This window comes from Aethalodelphis obliquidens, unplaced genomic scaffold (genome assembly GCF_003676395.1).
Source record: "Aethalodelphis obliquidens isolate GAN/ISIS:26980383/991018 unplaced genomic scaffold, ASM367639v1 scaffold67, whole genome shotgun sequence".
NCBI classification, from domain to species: Eukaryota; Metazoa; Chordata; class Mammalia; order Artiodactyla; family Delphinidae; genus Aethalodelphis; species Aethalodelphis obliquidens.
The window spans coordinates 17,749-31,486 of NW_020838011.1; the positions used below are offsets into that span (position 1 = coordinate 17,749).

At 36.2% G+C, this 13,738-nt stretch overlaps 1 protein-coding gene across 2 annotated transcripts in view; it reads left to right on the forward strand.

Moving 5' to 3' along the window:
• Nucleotides 1-13,738, forward strand: part of POLR2B (RNA polymerase II subunit B) — a 46,127-nt gene that overhangs the window by 13,033 nt on the left and 19,356 nt on the right. For both annotated transcript variants that reach the window (XM_027089664.1, XM_027089665.1), the window contains 8 exons: nt 1,888-2,052; nt 4,144-4,340; nt 4,504-4,623; nt 5,410-5,596; nt 8,780-8,923; nt 9,191-9,330; nt 9,429-9,540; nt 12,976-13,130. In XM_027089664.1, the coding sequence (XP_026945465.1) occupies nt 1,888-2,052; nt 4,144-4,340; nt 4,504-4,623; nt 5,410-5,596; nt 8,780-8,923; nt 9,191-9,330; nt 9,429-9,540; nt 12,976-13,130 (1,220 nt within the window). The remainder of the gene's footprint in view (nt 1-1,887; nt 2,053-4,143; nt 4,341-4,503; nt 4,624-5,409; nt 5,597-8,779; nt 8,924-9,190; nt 9,331-9,428; nt 9,541-12,975; nt 13,131-13,738) is intronic.

Sequence of the window (13,738 nt, forward strand, 5' to 3'; positions counted from 1 at the left end):
TCGGGCCTAAATTGCTGTTGGTGCCCATGTTGCTGTTGTTTTTAATTCCCCAGAGTACTCTAATGCGAAGCCAGAGTTGAAAATCACTGAGCAAAAACACAAGGTCTTTGTCTTATAATCATGGGAAATAAAATTAAAAGGATAATATTTTAAAGGGAATGAAGTGAACAATCAAGGTGTATGGTCTTTATTTTGTTGAAATTCAGTATACATGTATATTTCTGTGTAGGTTTTTTGTTTGTTTTTTTGTTTTGACCTTGCCACTCGGCTTGAGGGATCTTAGTTCCACGACCAGGGATTGAAACCAGGCCTCGGCAGTGAAAGTGTTGAGTCCTAACCACTGTACCACCAGGGAACTCCCTCTGTGTAGTCTTTTTAATTTTTTTTAATTCACAAACAGTTGTTCATAGTGATTCTGTCGACTTGGACGTTGTGGCTAAAAGATGTAGCCAACTGCCCATTCCCATACTCTGTGTACTTTCGGAGTGCTTTGTAGTCAACCCTGGCTAAGTATGGGACAGTTGGTATCTCACAACTCCTTGTATCCACCAGGCTTTGTGTAATCATTGCCAAGGGCTTCATTGTCATGTCCATTAGTGCCCACAGTAGCTATTTTAAAACAATCTGAAACCTTCCCTCACCTTTCCAACTTCACAAATTACTTGCCTTGGGCCTTGAGGCTTGCTGGCAATGGAGTGAAATTAGGATTCTCAGCCACTGAATTTCCTGTATTTATTAGGCTCCTAAAGTGTGTGCACCCAAAAAGATGACTAGTCTGCCTGAGCTGCCAACATTGTGATTATAAGTATCAGCAGCATGTGGGCAGCCGCGAAAAAAAAAATTCTATCGTTCTCTCCTGAGGTTCTAGATAAAATAGAGAACGTCCAAGAATTGATTTTTAGAAAGAACCTAGTGAGTTCATTTTTAGACAAAAGGTTTGGAGGGGGCGTGGTGCATGGTGTAGGCATTCTTTTTTAATGTTTTGTGTATTCTGAAAAAGGTCTATGATGAAACAAATGGAATAATTGAAAACTAAGTTGAAGCAGCCAAATGGCAGTTGGGATGGGAGGGTTGAGAGTACAGGAAAAAGGTCAAGATGAAGATTCACCTGTCCTTTATGTAAAGTTGTTACTGAACATCCGTGAGATAGGTTAAGGTTTCTAAGGAAGGAGGCCTGAAGTAGGAGGAGGAAGACAACAGAAACTTATTAGATGGACCATGATAATGTAGGGTTATGAAGCCAAGAGAAGATAGACTTTGATATTGAAGGAAAGAAATTTGATTAAAATTGAGAAACCAGGTGTTTGTATGCCAGTGTAGTAACTTTTATTTCACTTCTGTGTTGCAATTAAAGAGGGAGAAATTGGAAGAGAATCTTATGTGAGAGAGACTGTTGATTTTGAAATGTTATTCATATTTGGAGATATGTCACAGACCAACTCTGAGTTAGTATTTATTTTTCATTCTGTGCTTAGCTTTTTTCCACATTTGTCTAGCTATATTCTCTCTTATTTTCCCCTCATCTATTTCTTTCTTCCAAAATTTTTAAATGTTTTGGTTGGGGGAAAGGACGAGGGGGTGTCTGTGTTCATACCTGCAGCCAAAGGTCATTTCCAAATACAGTCTGGGGCAGTTCTAGAGGATCCTGGCAGACAGAGAGTAGAGAATGGAAGTCCTCTCAGGTTCAGATGACCAGTCTATCCATCAAATAAGTAAACCTCTTTCAGTGGTTTTTGAAAAGCAGCCATAGGATGTTCCTTAGAATATGAAAGGCATGCCTCTTTTGAAATACCTACAATGAACATGTATGTAAAATGGTTCTTTTGATGTTTATATATGGCTATAACGTCTGTATTCTCATATTCTAATGATTTTTTATTTTTCTAGGGTGCAAAAAAGAGTGCTATTGGTCAGCGCATTGTGGCAACCCTACCATATATCAAGCAGGAAGTTCCCATCATTATTGTGTTCAGAGCATTAGGTTTTGTGTCTGACAGAGATATTTTAGAGCATATTATTTATGATTTTGAAGATCCAGAGATGATGGAAATGGTAATGTGCAAGCAAAATGTATTCATAGTATTTTTCAAGAGGTTTAAAGTTACTGTTGCTAATCCAAAAACATAGTAGAAAGCTGCTCTGAAGATCAGTTTAGCTGTTGCAAACCCCATGCTGTTTACTGTGTAGTGAAAGCCTTCAGCCCTGCCTTGGCTTCTTTCTTATTTTTTTTTTTTAAGGCATATAAATACCAGAATTTAGTGAATTAATTTTGTTTTACCTTTTTTTTTAACACCTTTGTTGGAGTATAATTGCTTTACAATGGTGTGTTAGTTTCTGCTTTATAACAAAGTGAATCAGTTATACATATACATACATCCCCATATCTCTTTCCTCTTGCATCTCCCTCCCTCCGACCCTCCCTATCTCACCCCTCTAGGTGGTCACGAAGCAACGAGCTGATTTCTCTGTGGTATGCGGCTGCTTCCCACTAGCTCTCTGTTTTACATTTGGTAGTGTATATATGTCCATTTGGCTTCTTTCTTGACAATTCTCTGTAAAATCAACATGAAAACTAGAGGCAGAGCTCATTGACAGCAGCAAGAAGAAACAGTAGTAAGGAAAATCGTAAAAGCATACTAGTCTGATGCAGTGTAGTAAAAAGGGAAAACGTAGTTGATATCTTCTTTTTTTTAAACAACTTTTTATTTTGAAATCATTTCAAACTTACAGAAAAGTTGCAAACAGCTCCTGTATACTCTACACCTATTTTCAGCAGTTGTTACCTTTGCCGCATTTGCTTTAGGATTCTCTTTATCTATATATACACATTGTTTTTTTCAGGATCATTTGAGAGTAAGTTTTAGGCATCATGCCCTTTTACTCCTAAATACTTCAGTGTATATTTCCTAAGAATCAGGATATTTACTCACATAATCGTAGTATTACAATTTTTAAAATTGGTACTTCAGTGCAGTACATACTATTAACTTGGAGATCTTATTTAGGTTTATGTCAGTGGTCCTGATCATGTCCTAATGGCATTTCTTTTTTTTCCTGGTTCAAAATCCAATCTAGGATAATGTATTACATGTTGTTTTTATGTCTCTTTAGTCTCTTTTAATCTTCCCTTGTGTTTTTCCTTAGTGTTTCATGACACTGAAGTTTTTGGATAGGATAGGCCATTTATTTTGTAGAATATCCTTCAATTTGGGTTTTTCTGATATTTCCTCATGATTAGATTCAATTTATGCATTTTCTGGCAGGACAAATACAGAGATCATATTGTGTGCTTTCCAGGGCATCACATCAGGAGTCACATGATTTTATTGTGTCCCATTATTGGTAATGTTAATTTCACAGTGCTGTGTGTTAGGTTCCGCCACTGTAAAGTTATTATTTTTGTGGGAAGGATTGTTGAGTCTAGAGAAATATGCATTTCCTTATCAATCTTTTCCATTGATGATCCTTGGCTAAGGAGTGGTTGATATTCTTAAAGTTGTCCTGAATCATCCAGAGTCTTTAAGACTACAGAGAAATAAGGTAAAATACAGGCTAAACATCCGTCACAAAGAAGGTGGAGGATATTTTAGTTATTAGAGTATTTATTGATATGGTTACATGACAAAAATGGATTCTGGTTAGATTTTTGGCAATAGACATATGCTTTTCTTTTTTTTAAACTTAAAGATAATAAGTATTTAGATACTTAAAAGATAACCTTTTAAAACAAGGCTGAAAACAGTATGACACATTTATTCATTTGAGACTTAGTAAATTTTAATTTGAGTGTTAAACTTCTCTAAATTGATTTTAGATATTTGAAAGGAACTTTTTAAAGCTACTGTTCGTTAAAATGTAAAAAACAAACAGAACATCCCCAAGACTCACTGTGCTCTGTTATAATGGAATTATTTGTATTTTTCTGGAAAGTATAATTGTGCTGATGAGTGGATTTTTTTCAGAGGTCCCTAGATCTCTAAGGTGTCTTCAAGTTCTAAGATTTTGTGATTCCTTGAATTTCTAAAAATATTTGCATATTCAGTTAGGTTCATAGGGATATTTAACATAAATTAAGTGACAGTTGCCTTATTTTAAAGTAAAGATATGAATTTGAAAACAATTTTTATTTAAATTAACTACTAGGTTAAACCTTCTCTTGATGAAGCTTTTGTCATCCAAGAACAGAATGTCGCACTAAATTTCATTGGTTCAAGAGGGGCAAAGCCTGGTGTCACCAAAGAGAAAAGGATTAAATATGCAAAGGAAGTATTACAGAAAGAAATGCTCCCTCATGTTGGTGTCAGTGATTTTTGTGAGACCAAGAAAGCTTATTTCTTGGGGTATGTCAAATTTCATTGTTTTAAGTTCTTTGCCAAGCTGTGGTTGAGATAAAATTTTTCTTAAAGCTAAAAATGTCAAAATTGATGTTTTTAATGTATAAGTTTAAAAAAAATCCCAAACCATGTCCTTTCTTTTTTACTTCTTTCTTTTCTTTTTTTAAAGGTACATGGTTCATAGGTTGCTGCTAGCAGCTTTGGGTAGAAGAGAATTAGATGACAGAGATCATTATGGAAACAAAAGATTGGACCTTGCTGGACCACTACTTGCATTCTTATTTAGAGGGTAAGGAATTACAGAATGATATTGTTAAAAGTAGAGAGATTTCACTTTAGATTGGTTATTGCACTTGAGATGCTAAACTATCTTGGCATCCATATTGGGTACACATGAAGTTAGCTACATTCTTTGCCACTTGCCCAGTTTAGTTCTATTGATACTTCAAATTTGAGAATTTCAAGATTGTGAGGAAATTTATAACTTGTTTACGTTTTCTCTACCTTTACAAAGCATTTGAGAAAGCTGAATTATTGCCTTGATTTTCTAAGTGCTGATACTGGAATTTTTATTAGTTCTGCTTTGCAGTTTATAAAAACAAAAGCTGGAAGGAAGTCTATCAAGATATTAGCAGTGGTTGTCTCAGTATTGAGGTTATATGTGATTTTTATCTTATTCTTGATATGTTTTTATATTTTTCGTATTTTCTATAATGAACATATAATACTTCTATAATTAGAAAAACTTATTTGTAAAAATAATGTAGGTAGTTTAGTACAGAAATAATATTAGCAATGTTTTGTACGTGTTCTGTTATTTATTATGTTGTATATTAGTGTTTTTCAACCTTGTTTTGTTATTGCCCCACTAAGGGGCCTCTTTTGACTATTTTTCTCTAATTGCTTTGCTTGTATATGTTTATGTACCATATGTACGTCTTTGCTTTTTATATAAAAAGTAATAACACTTCCCTCCCTCTACCTCAACCACTTTTCGCCCCCTTGTGGGCAATATTGTCCTTGTTAAGGCTGCATATTGTAGACCTTTACATGTTTAAAACATTTTATTGGGCAGAATGTTTAAGAATTTGCTTAAAGAAGTACGGATCTATGCCCAGAAGTTCATTGATCGAGGAAAGGATTTTAACTTGGAGTTGGCAATTAAAACAAGGATTATATCTGATGGCCTAAAATATTCTTTAGCTACTGGGAACTGGGGTGACCAAAAGAAAGCTCATCAAGCCAGAGCTGGAGTATCTCAGGTAAGGATGTTAACTGTGACTACAGGTTTGATAAGAAAATGTTATGGGACTAATAGAATCTTTCATTCACTGAATGTAAATTGTTTTGCCTTTTTTTTTTCTTGGTCAGTTATAAAAGTACTTGGGGGCTTTTGAATTATGAAAGTGAAATTTTTCTTAAATTAGCTGTTAGCATTACCAAGAGATTTAAAAGTTTTGACTTGCATCAAGATACTTAATGAATTCGAGTAGCTTCTTGGTAGGTGAAACAGTCCATGTTTGTGAAATTTTTGGTTTTTTTTAATGCCTTAAATATTCTTCTTTAATTAATTTATTTATTTTTGGCTACATTGGGTTTTCATTGCTGTGCACGGGCTTTTCTCTTTAGTTGCTGTGAGTGGGAGCTACTCTTCGTGTGGCGCGTGGGCTTCTCGTTGCATTGGCTTCTCTTGTTGCAGAGCACAGGCTCTAGGTGCGTGGGCTTCAGTAGTTGTGGCACGCAGGCTCAGTAGTTGTGGCTCACAAGCTCTAGAGCGCAGGCTCAGTAGTTGTGGTGCACAGGCTTAGTTGCTCCGTGGCATGTGGGATCCTCCCGGACCAGGGATTGAACCCATGTCCCCTGCATTGGCAGGTGGACTCCCAACCACTGTGCCACCAAGGAAGTCCCAGTTTTTCTGTCTTAAAAGCTCTGTATTAGAAGCTGATACCCAGAGAATAAATGGGCATCTGCTTCCTTTTTTGCAAAATGTAATACTTCTAACAGTGATTTCTCTATGTTGGCCTGTTGTTATGTACAGTGATTGCAATAGCTACTCTCAGGAGGAGTAATGGGGGAAACCTTTTACAAAAATGTCTCACTAGGTATTTTTTATTTATTTTTTGTATTTTCATATAAGATTGAAATTTTATAGTGTATATGTCTAGCTTTATGGAGGGGATCTCCCCCTTTTTTTTTTTTTAAACTAGCCTATACCAGCGTCACCTTATTAATTTGGCATTCAGACACCAACTTTAAGCTCCTGATTCCTAGAAACCTAGATGCCTTAAGAAATTCTGGAAGGATGCTTAGAGTCCAGTTAAATTTCTAGTTCCTTTTAGTTTAGTAAGGATTTGTTGAGTCTACTTGGTGTTTGTGATGCTGCGTTCACAGAGTTGAATGAGACGCTCTTCCAGCCCTCGAGCTTACCATCTATTAGAGGAAACATTCGTCCATGTACAGCTCATTCTGCCTTGAGCTGAATTATGATAAACGCCATCCTGCCAATTCAGTTCAGTGTGTGTACTGGGACTTAAGATGTGCCAGGCACTCTGTCACACATTGGAGATACAGAAATGAATAAAGCATGATCCTTGATCTTCAGTAGTTCACAGTCTATACTCATAGATGTAAACAGATATTACAACATGATACAGTGAGTATTAAATGAGAGCTGTGCACACCTGCTCTGTGGGAATGCTGGAGAAAGGCATTTAGCACTGGCTGAAAGGGTGAAAAGAAGTGTTTTCTTTAGGAGGTGACAGTTGAGCTGATTCTTGAAGGGTTGTTGGGAAATAGCCCAAGTCTTGGAGGAGGGTAGAACCAGTAGCTCACAGGAAAACTGGAGAAAACTTAATATCTTGAACAAAGGGACAGGGAGAAAAGAGCATGTGTATGTGGAAGGAGCTAGAGCATTCTTGGGTTTTCAAATCAAAGCGGGAGAGTTAGGAAGATGGGGTTGGAGTGGAGAGCTGGAACACCTCATAGAGGGGAGTGACATGTTCATTTTTGCTTTTTAGGTAGATTCACAGTAATTGGCAGTGTGGAGAAAGATTTGAGAAGGGCAGAGTTGGTGGCAGAAAGATTGTTGCAACAGCCTTAGTGAGAAATAATTAGGGCCTGCACTAGAGCAGTTTTGTAGAGGTGGAGAGTGGAGTCAAATTTGAGAAATATTTACGAAGTAAGTTTTGTAAGACTTTGTGACTGATTAGTTGAATGATGGAAAACTCCACAGAGTAGAGAGAAGAGAACAGTTCTTCCTGGAGGTGGGTCGTATGTCTTCTATGGAAGTGGTAACATTTCACCAGACAGAGCAGAATGGGGTAGTACGTTCCATTCTGTGTCAGTAGCGTGGTCAGAGTTGTGGAGGTGAGAGGGTGTTTGGCAATGTGAATGGAGTACAGGAGTTCTGGAGACTGCTGGTAGGGGAAGGTCATCTGGGGCTTCATTGAGAAGAACTTCAGAGTCATGCTGCTCTAGTTGGCGGAGAACTGTTTAATATTTTTTAATTCAGTGAGTGATGTGAACTTACCTATATCTGTGTTTTAATAATTCTGGTAACTGAGGAGAGTAGATTGGAGAGGACATTACAGGAACTTATGAGCTGATGGCAATAGTATAGGTAAGAGGTAAGGGGCTGGTTTATTGCTGTGACATTGGGAATGGTTTTTTGAGAAAGTTTGAAAATAGAGTTGACAGGATATGTTTATTGTTTACTATATGTGAAAGGAGGAAGTCAGAGACAAAAATATCTTGAGATTTCTAGATTGGGAGATAAAGGGAAGGGTGATGCCATTAACAATGACAGGAGACTTAGGAAGAAGAAGGAGGATGGGTTGTTGTAGGGCTGGGGAATGTGGTGATTTTGTTATTAGGTACATTGAGCTTGTGTTGCTTGCTTTATATCCCTCTAAATATTATCTTACTTACAAGTATTACCTTGCTTAGTGTTCTGTAAGTGTTGAATCTCTGTGTTGGATTCAGAGGCCTCAGCCTAGGAAAAGTTCTCAGATGGATTGTGATGTCTGCTATGATCAAAGGAATGTGAGTTGGTAGCGTATAAGACTTACTGAGTGCCTAATGTATGCCAAGTGTACTGTTCTAGGTACAAGGATACAACAGAGAACAAAACAAACAAATAAAAATTCCCCACCCTTGTGGAACTAACATCCTAGTGGTTGGAGATAGACCGTAAACAAAACATTTATGTGGTATGTTAGAACTGTATGTCATATATTGCCATTGCTGCTGTAAGGGTCAGTTAAGTTACAGGGGTGAATAAGATTATCCAGGGCAGGATGGAGAAAGGAGGGAGGGATGCGGACAGTTGGACACTGAGTGGATTATATGTAAAAATATGACTTTGCCTGATTCTAGTATTTGCCAAAAACGTGATAGTGTGAGTAACCGAAATGCCCAAACTTTAAAGATTTGCTATTGTTTTCTAGGTATTAAACCGCCTAACTTTTGCATCTACTCTTTCTCACCTGCGTCGTTTAAATTCTCCCATTGGTAGAGATGGCAAGCTAGCAAAACCAAGACAGTTGCATAATACGTTGTGGGGAATGGTGTGTCCTGCTGAGACTCCAGAGGTAATGCATTAGAATTTATGTTCAAGACAGAAAGTCCAACAGTAATCATGTAGGGTATAATTACTTTTATAAGAAATTTTTTGTTACTTACAATTACTTATAATTTTATTTAACTATGTAGTATAGTTTAGAACTAAGATATTATAATTTTGTTCTTAGGAAGTAAGAGTACATTCTGAAATCAAATTGGAGGAAAATGTTTGTGGAAAAGAATTTGGATAGGCATGTTAAATCAGTATGAGTAATATGTACTTTATTTATTCCAAGGGCCATGCTGTAGGACTTGTGAAGAATTTAGCTCTGATGGCTTATATTTCAGTTGGATCTCAGCCTTCTCCAATTCTGGAATTTTTAGAAGAATGGAGTATGGAAAATTTAGAAGAAATTTCTCCTGCAGCTATTGCTGAGTGTGTATAAATACAATTAAAAAAAAAACTTGTTAATCTTCGGTTATAACTTATTAGAGGGTTACTAAGTGCAGAATGCTTTTGGTTTTGCATTTTAGTGCAACGAAGATTTTTGTTAATGGCTGCTGGGTTGGAATACATAAAGATCCTGAACAACTTATGAACACTCTACGGAAATTGAGGCGTCAGATGGACATCATTGTGTCTGAAGTAAGAGTCCTTAATTAATTAAGAGGACATGATCTCTGGGATTTCCAAACGAGGCATAAAGACTAGTGAAAGTTATCTTTGCATTGGTATCTTTCTTGAACTGGTTTCCTTTGAATTGTAAAGTACATTTTCAAAATTCTAGATGATGTTTTGAGCTAGATTTAATTATAAGGTATTGTTTGCTTTAATGCCTTAGATATACGCATCTAAAATTTTGACATGTAATTTGTTATTAAATTATATTTTGGAATTCAAATTACATTTTGAAGTAAAAAATTCTTTTGAGAATCTTTTTGTAAAGCTGACTACAGTGCTTTTAAAAAGTGAGTGAATATCTCTGATTTCTCCTTTGTCGGAATCCAGAGATTCATTCATGAAATGTGATACACCTCTGTTAGATTCCCTTATGTTTAGGTGGATGTTGAAGAGCTCTGGTATTAGGATGGATTTTTTTTTTTTTTTTTTTTAGTCATCAAAATACTGTATGAGCTTTATTCCTCCCCAAAATAGGGCTTTTGCTTTTAGTGTACTGTATTGAGGGCTGGGCTCAGGCTTTTGATTTCCCCAAATCTACACCTTTGGGTCTGTCTCGGTGAAAGTGGATTTGGAGAGAAACTGTAACACACTTAAGCTGACCTCCTGTCTATGTAGCAAAGCAGAGAATCGAGGTTTGGCTGCTCCAGGCCTTCCTCTAGTAGGCAAACCTGGATTTTGACCCAGGCGTGTTCATGGCTTGAAGAAGTCAGGAACTGCATGCTTCACTTGAGTGTGGCGGGCAAGGCTAAGAGAAAGCCTAAGAACCAAAATTCGTTGTGTTTTTTGTGATTGAGAACTTTGTTAATGCCAGGTGTTTCTGCTGAGAGCTGCCTTTAGGTTTTCTGTCTTCTCTAGGATAAAATTAAATTCTTCATGCTGTTTTAGGCCTCTTTACCTTTCCATGGGCCCATTCCCTCAACCTGGAATGCTTGTGCTCCTTGTCACCCATGTGTCCTCAAAAATGGGTAATAGGGAAAAGGGTGCTTATTACTTTTTTTTTAGGTAAATCTCACCAATTCTGCAAAACTCTAGTGTTAACTCTCGTCTCCTTCAGGATATTTCACCTGACCACCCAGTTTGATTTAGATCAGAGGTTGGCACACATTTTCTTTAAAGGACCAGGTATTAAATATTTTAGTCTTGGTTTACCTTACAGTGTCTGGTGTGTATTCAACGCTGCTGTTGTAGTAAAAAGTAGCCATAGACAATACATAAATCAGTAAAACTTTATTTAAAAAAATAGATGGCAGGTGAGGGCAGATTTGGCCTGCAGGCTGTTCGCTGAGCCTCTGATTTAGATCTGTCTCTGTGACTATATGTGGCATATTTTCCTTAAATAACTTCTGACAGAATGCTTATACCAGATAGTAACTGTTGATTTATTTGCCTACCTCACTTTCTAAACTATTAACTTCTCAGAGGCAGGGAACATGTCTTAATATGACTTTGTATTTTCAGTTCTGAGTATGGTGCCTGACATGTAGTGTCTGACACTGAGTTAGTGTTTGTTGAAACTATGAATGGACCCTATGTCCTTGGACTAGGCTCTTTAATCTCCTATTGGAGAGTGTTGTTGGGAGCTTCTTAGTGGGAAAATTGTGTATATTTTTCAGGAGTCTAGTACTTTTTCTTTTCCTTCATACTTTCTGATAATCAGAGGTCCTCATTTTACCCATTTCTAACTTTAGCCTTGTGTTGGACCTGTTAGGCTTTCCTGTCAATAGTCCTCTCAAGAACACCTATTTCCTTTGGAACACAAGATACTGTTTGGCCTTTGAGGAGACGCAGCTCAGTTTATGTCTTCCTGTTAAGACAAGAGCTATATTCTCTTAACTGTATTGTAATATTCTATATTCTATTAGGAATTCTCTAAGGATTCAAGGTAAGCATTTGAGAATGCCACGCATGGTGTTTTTGCTCATAAACACAGTGTTTCAGATTGTTTTCTAAGGACAGGAAGTGGGCTAGGAATGTGGGACTTATCTTCTTCTTGGCTTTTGACTCTTTACTTGGGAGAACTTGGTGTTTTTGATCAAGCTTTTATGATTTACTATCATTTTAAAACTGAGTAATCCAAACCTTTCCTTTCTTAAATAAACCCAATCTTTAATTTCTTTCTTTTTTTTGGCTGCATTGAGTTGCTTGCGTGGTTTTAGTTCCCCCACCAGTGATCGAACCTGGGCCCCGGCAGTGAAATCGCAGAGTCCTAACCACTGGACCACCAAGGAATTCCCCACCCAATCTTTTCTTTAATAAAAGTATCCAGATGGTGATTTCACTTTTTAAAAGTACTTTTGTGTAGAAATACCAATCTGTTTTTCCATTTCCCAACTCATTGGCAATTCATTTCTTAGTTGACTTTTAAGATTATATATTAGATCTAGATAATTTACTGAAGATTCTTATTTGTTTACTTCTTGACTTATTTCTTTTTATATTGGCACTTCAGATTCTGTAGTGCTTTTAATATTATGTTCTTTATCGTAAGTTTTCCCAAAATATTTTTGATGTTTTCCAGGAATATATTTTCTAGCACTATCCAGTAGAAATATAATGCAAGTTACATATGCAATTTATGTTTTTCTAGTAGTCATGTTAAAAAAGTAAAAAAAAGGGAATTCCCTGGTGGTCCAGTGGTTAGGACTCTGCACTTTCACTGCCGAGGACGTGGGTTCAATTCCTCGTTGGGGAACTAAGCTCCCGTGAGCCATGTGGCATGGCCCCCCCCAAAAAAGAAATAGATGAAAATAATTTCAATATGTTTTATTTGACCAGATACATCAAAAATATTACAATTTCAACATATAATCAATGGAAAATTATTAATGATAAATTTTATTTTTTTGTACTATCTTTGAAATCCAGTGAGTAGTTTATACTTACAGCATATCTCCTTTCAGAATGCCCACATTTCAAGTGCTCAGTAGTGACATGTGCCTAGTGACTGCTGTATTAGAGAGCTAGACTATAAACCATTTGTCTTATAGGTGATTGTGAGAAGTCAGGCTTATTACTGGGAAAGCCTGATCAAGGCAGAGTGATATAGGGCTGGATATTGAAAGGTTACACACGTGAAGTACATGTAATTACCAAAGAGGGAAAACAAGAAAATAAGAAATATACTAGTATTTGTCATATCAAACATATATTTTCTTCATTTTAATTTATTTTGCATGACATTATTACCAGATATTGTTCAGCTTTATAATTACCAAGGTTAGATATTTATCCTATATAAAATTTTAAATTATACCTAGGTTTTTAGTATATTGAACAATGATAAACTAAGATCTATTAATTTCATTTGATAATCTATTAATCCTGTTGTATTTTTAGCTAAGCCTTAATGATACAGAGAAAATAAAAGTTCATGAGACTGTTTTGTCTTTTTATGTATAGGTTTCTATGATCAGAGATATTCGAGAGAGGGAGATTCGGATCTATACAGATGCAGGCCGTATTTGTAGACCACTTCTGATTGTGGAAAAACAAAAGCTACTTTTGAAGAAGAGACACATTGATCAATTGAAAGAGAGAGAATATAACAACTACAGGTAAGAACATGCAGTTAGAAAAAAAGTTAGATATAATTCACATGCCCTAAAATTAAGCATTTTAAACTATGTAGTTCGGTGGGTTTTAGTATAGTCACATGATTGTGCAACCATTACCACTATCTAATTCCAGAATATTTTCATTGACCCGGAAAGAAACTCTGTACTCATTAGCAGTCACATTTGCTTTTTCTTAATTTTTGTCATCAAGTAAGAGACTTTTAGGGTTTTATTTAAGCGTAAAAGTCTTTGTGACATGGTAAAGACTACCTCTACTACTAATAAGAAATAACCTCTGTGCTTTCACTGCATGGGAAATGGGTTTGATCCCTGGTTGGGGAGTTAGGATCCTGCATACCGTGTGGTGCGGCCAAAAAAAAGAAAAATAACCGATGTGATATAGATAATGTATAACATAAACAATATAATAATAAATTTAATAAAAAGAATCTTTTACAATTTATTATTAGTGATATATGAATGTGTATATTTTTATTGTTAAAAATTCAAAAAATAGGTGTAATAAAAAAATATAAAAGCCCCCAATTCACACTCTCCTTTTCAGAAGTAAATACTGTTACCATTTGGGGTATTTGTTCTTCCAGACC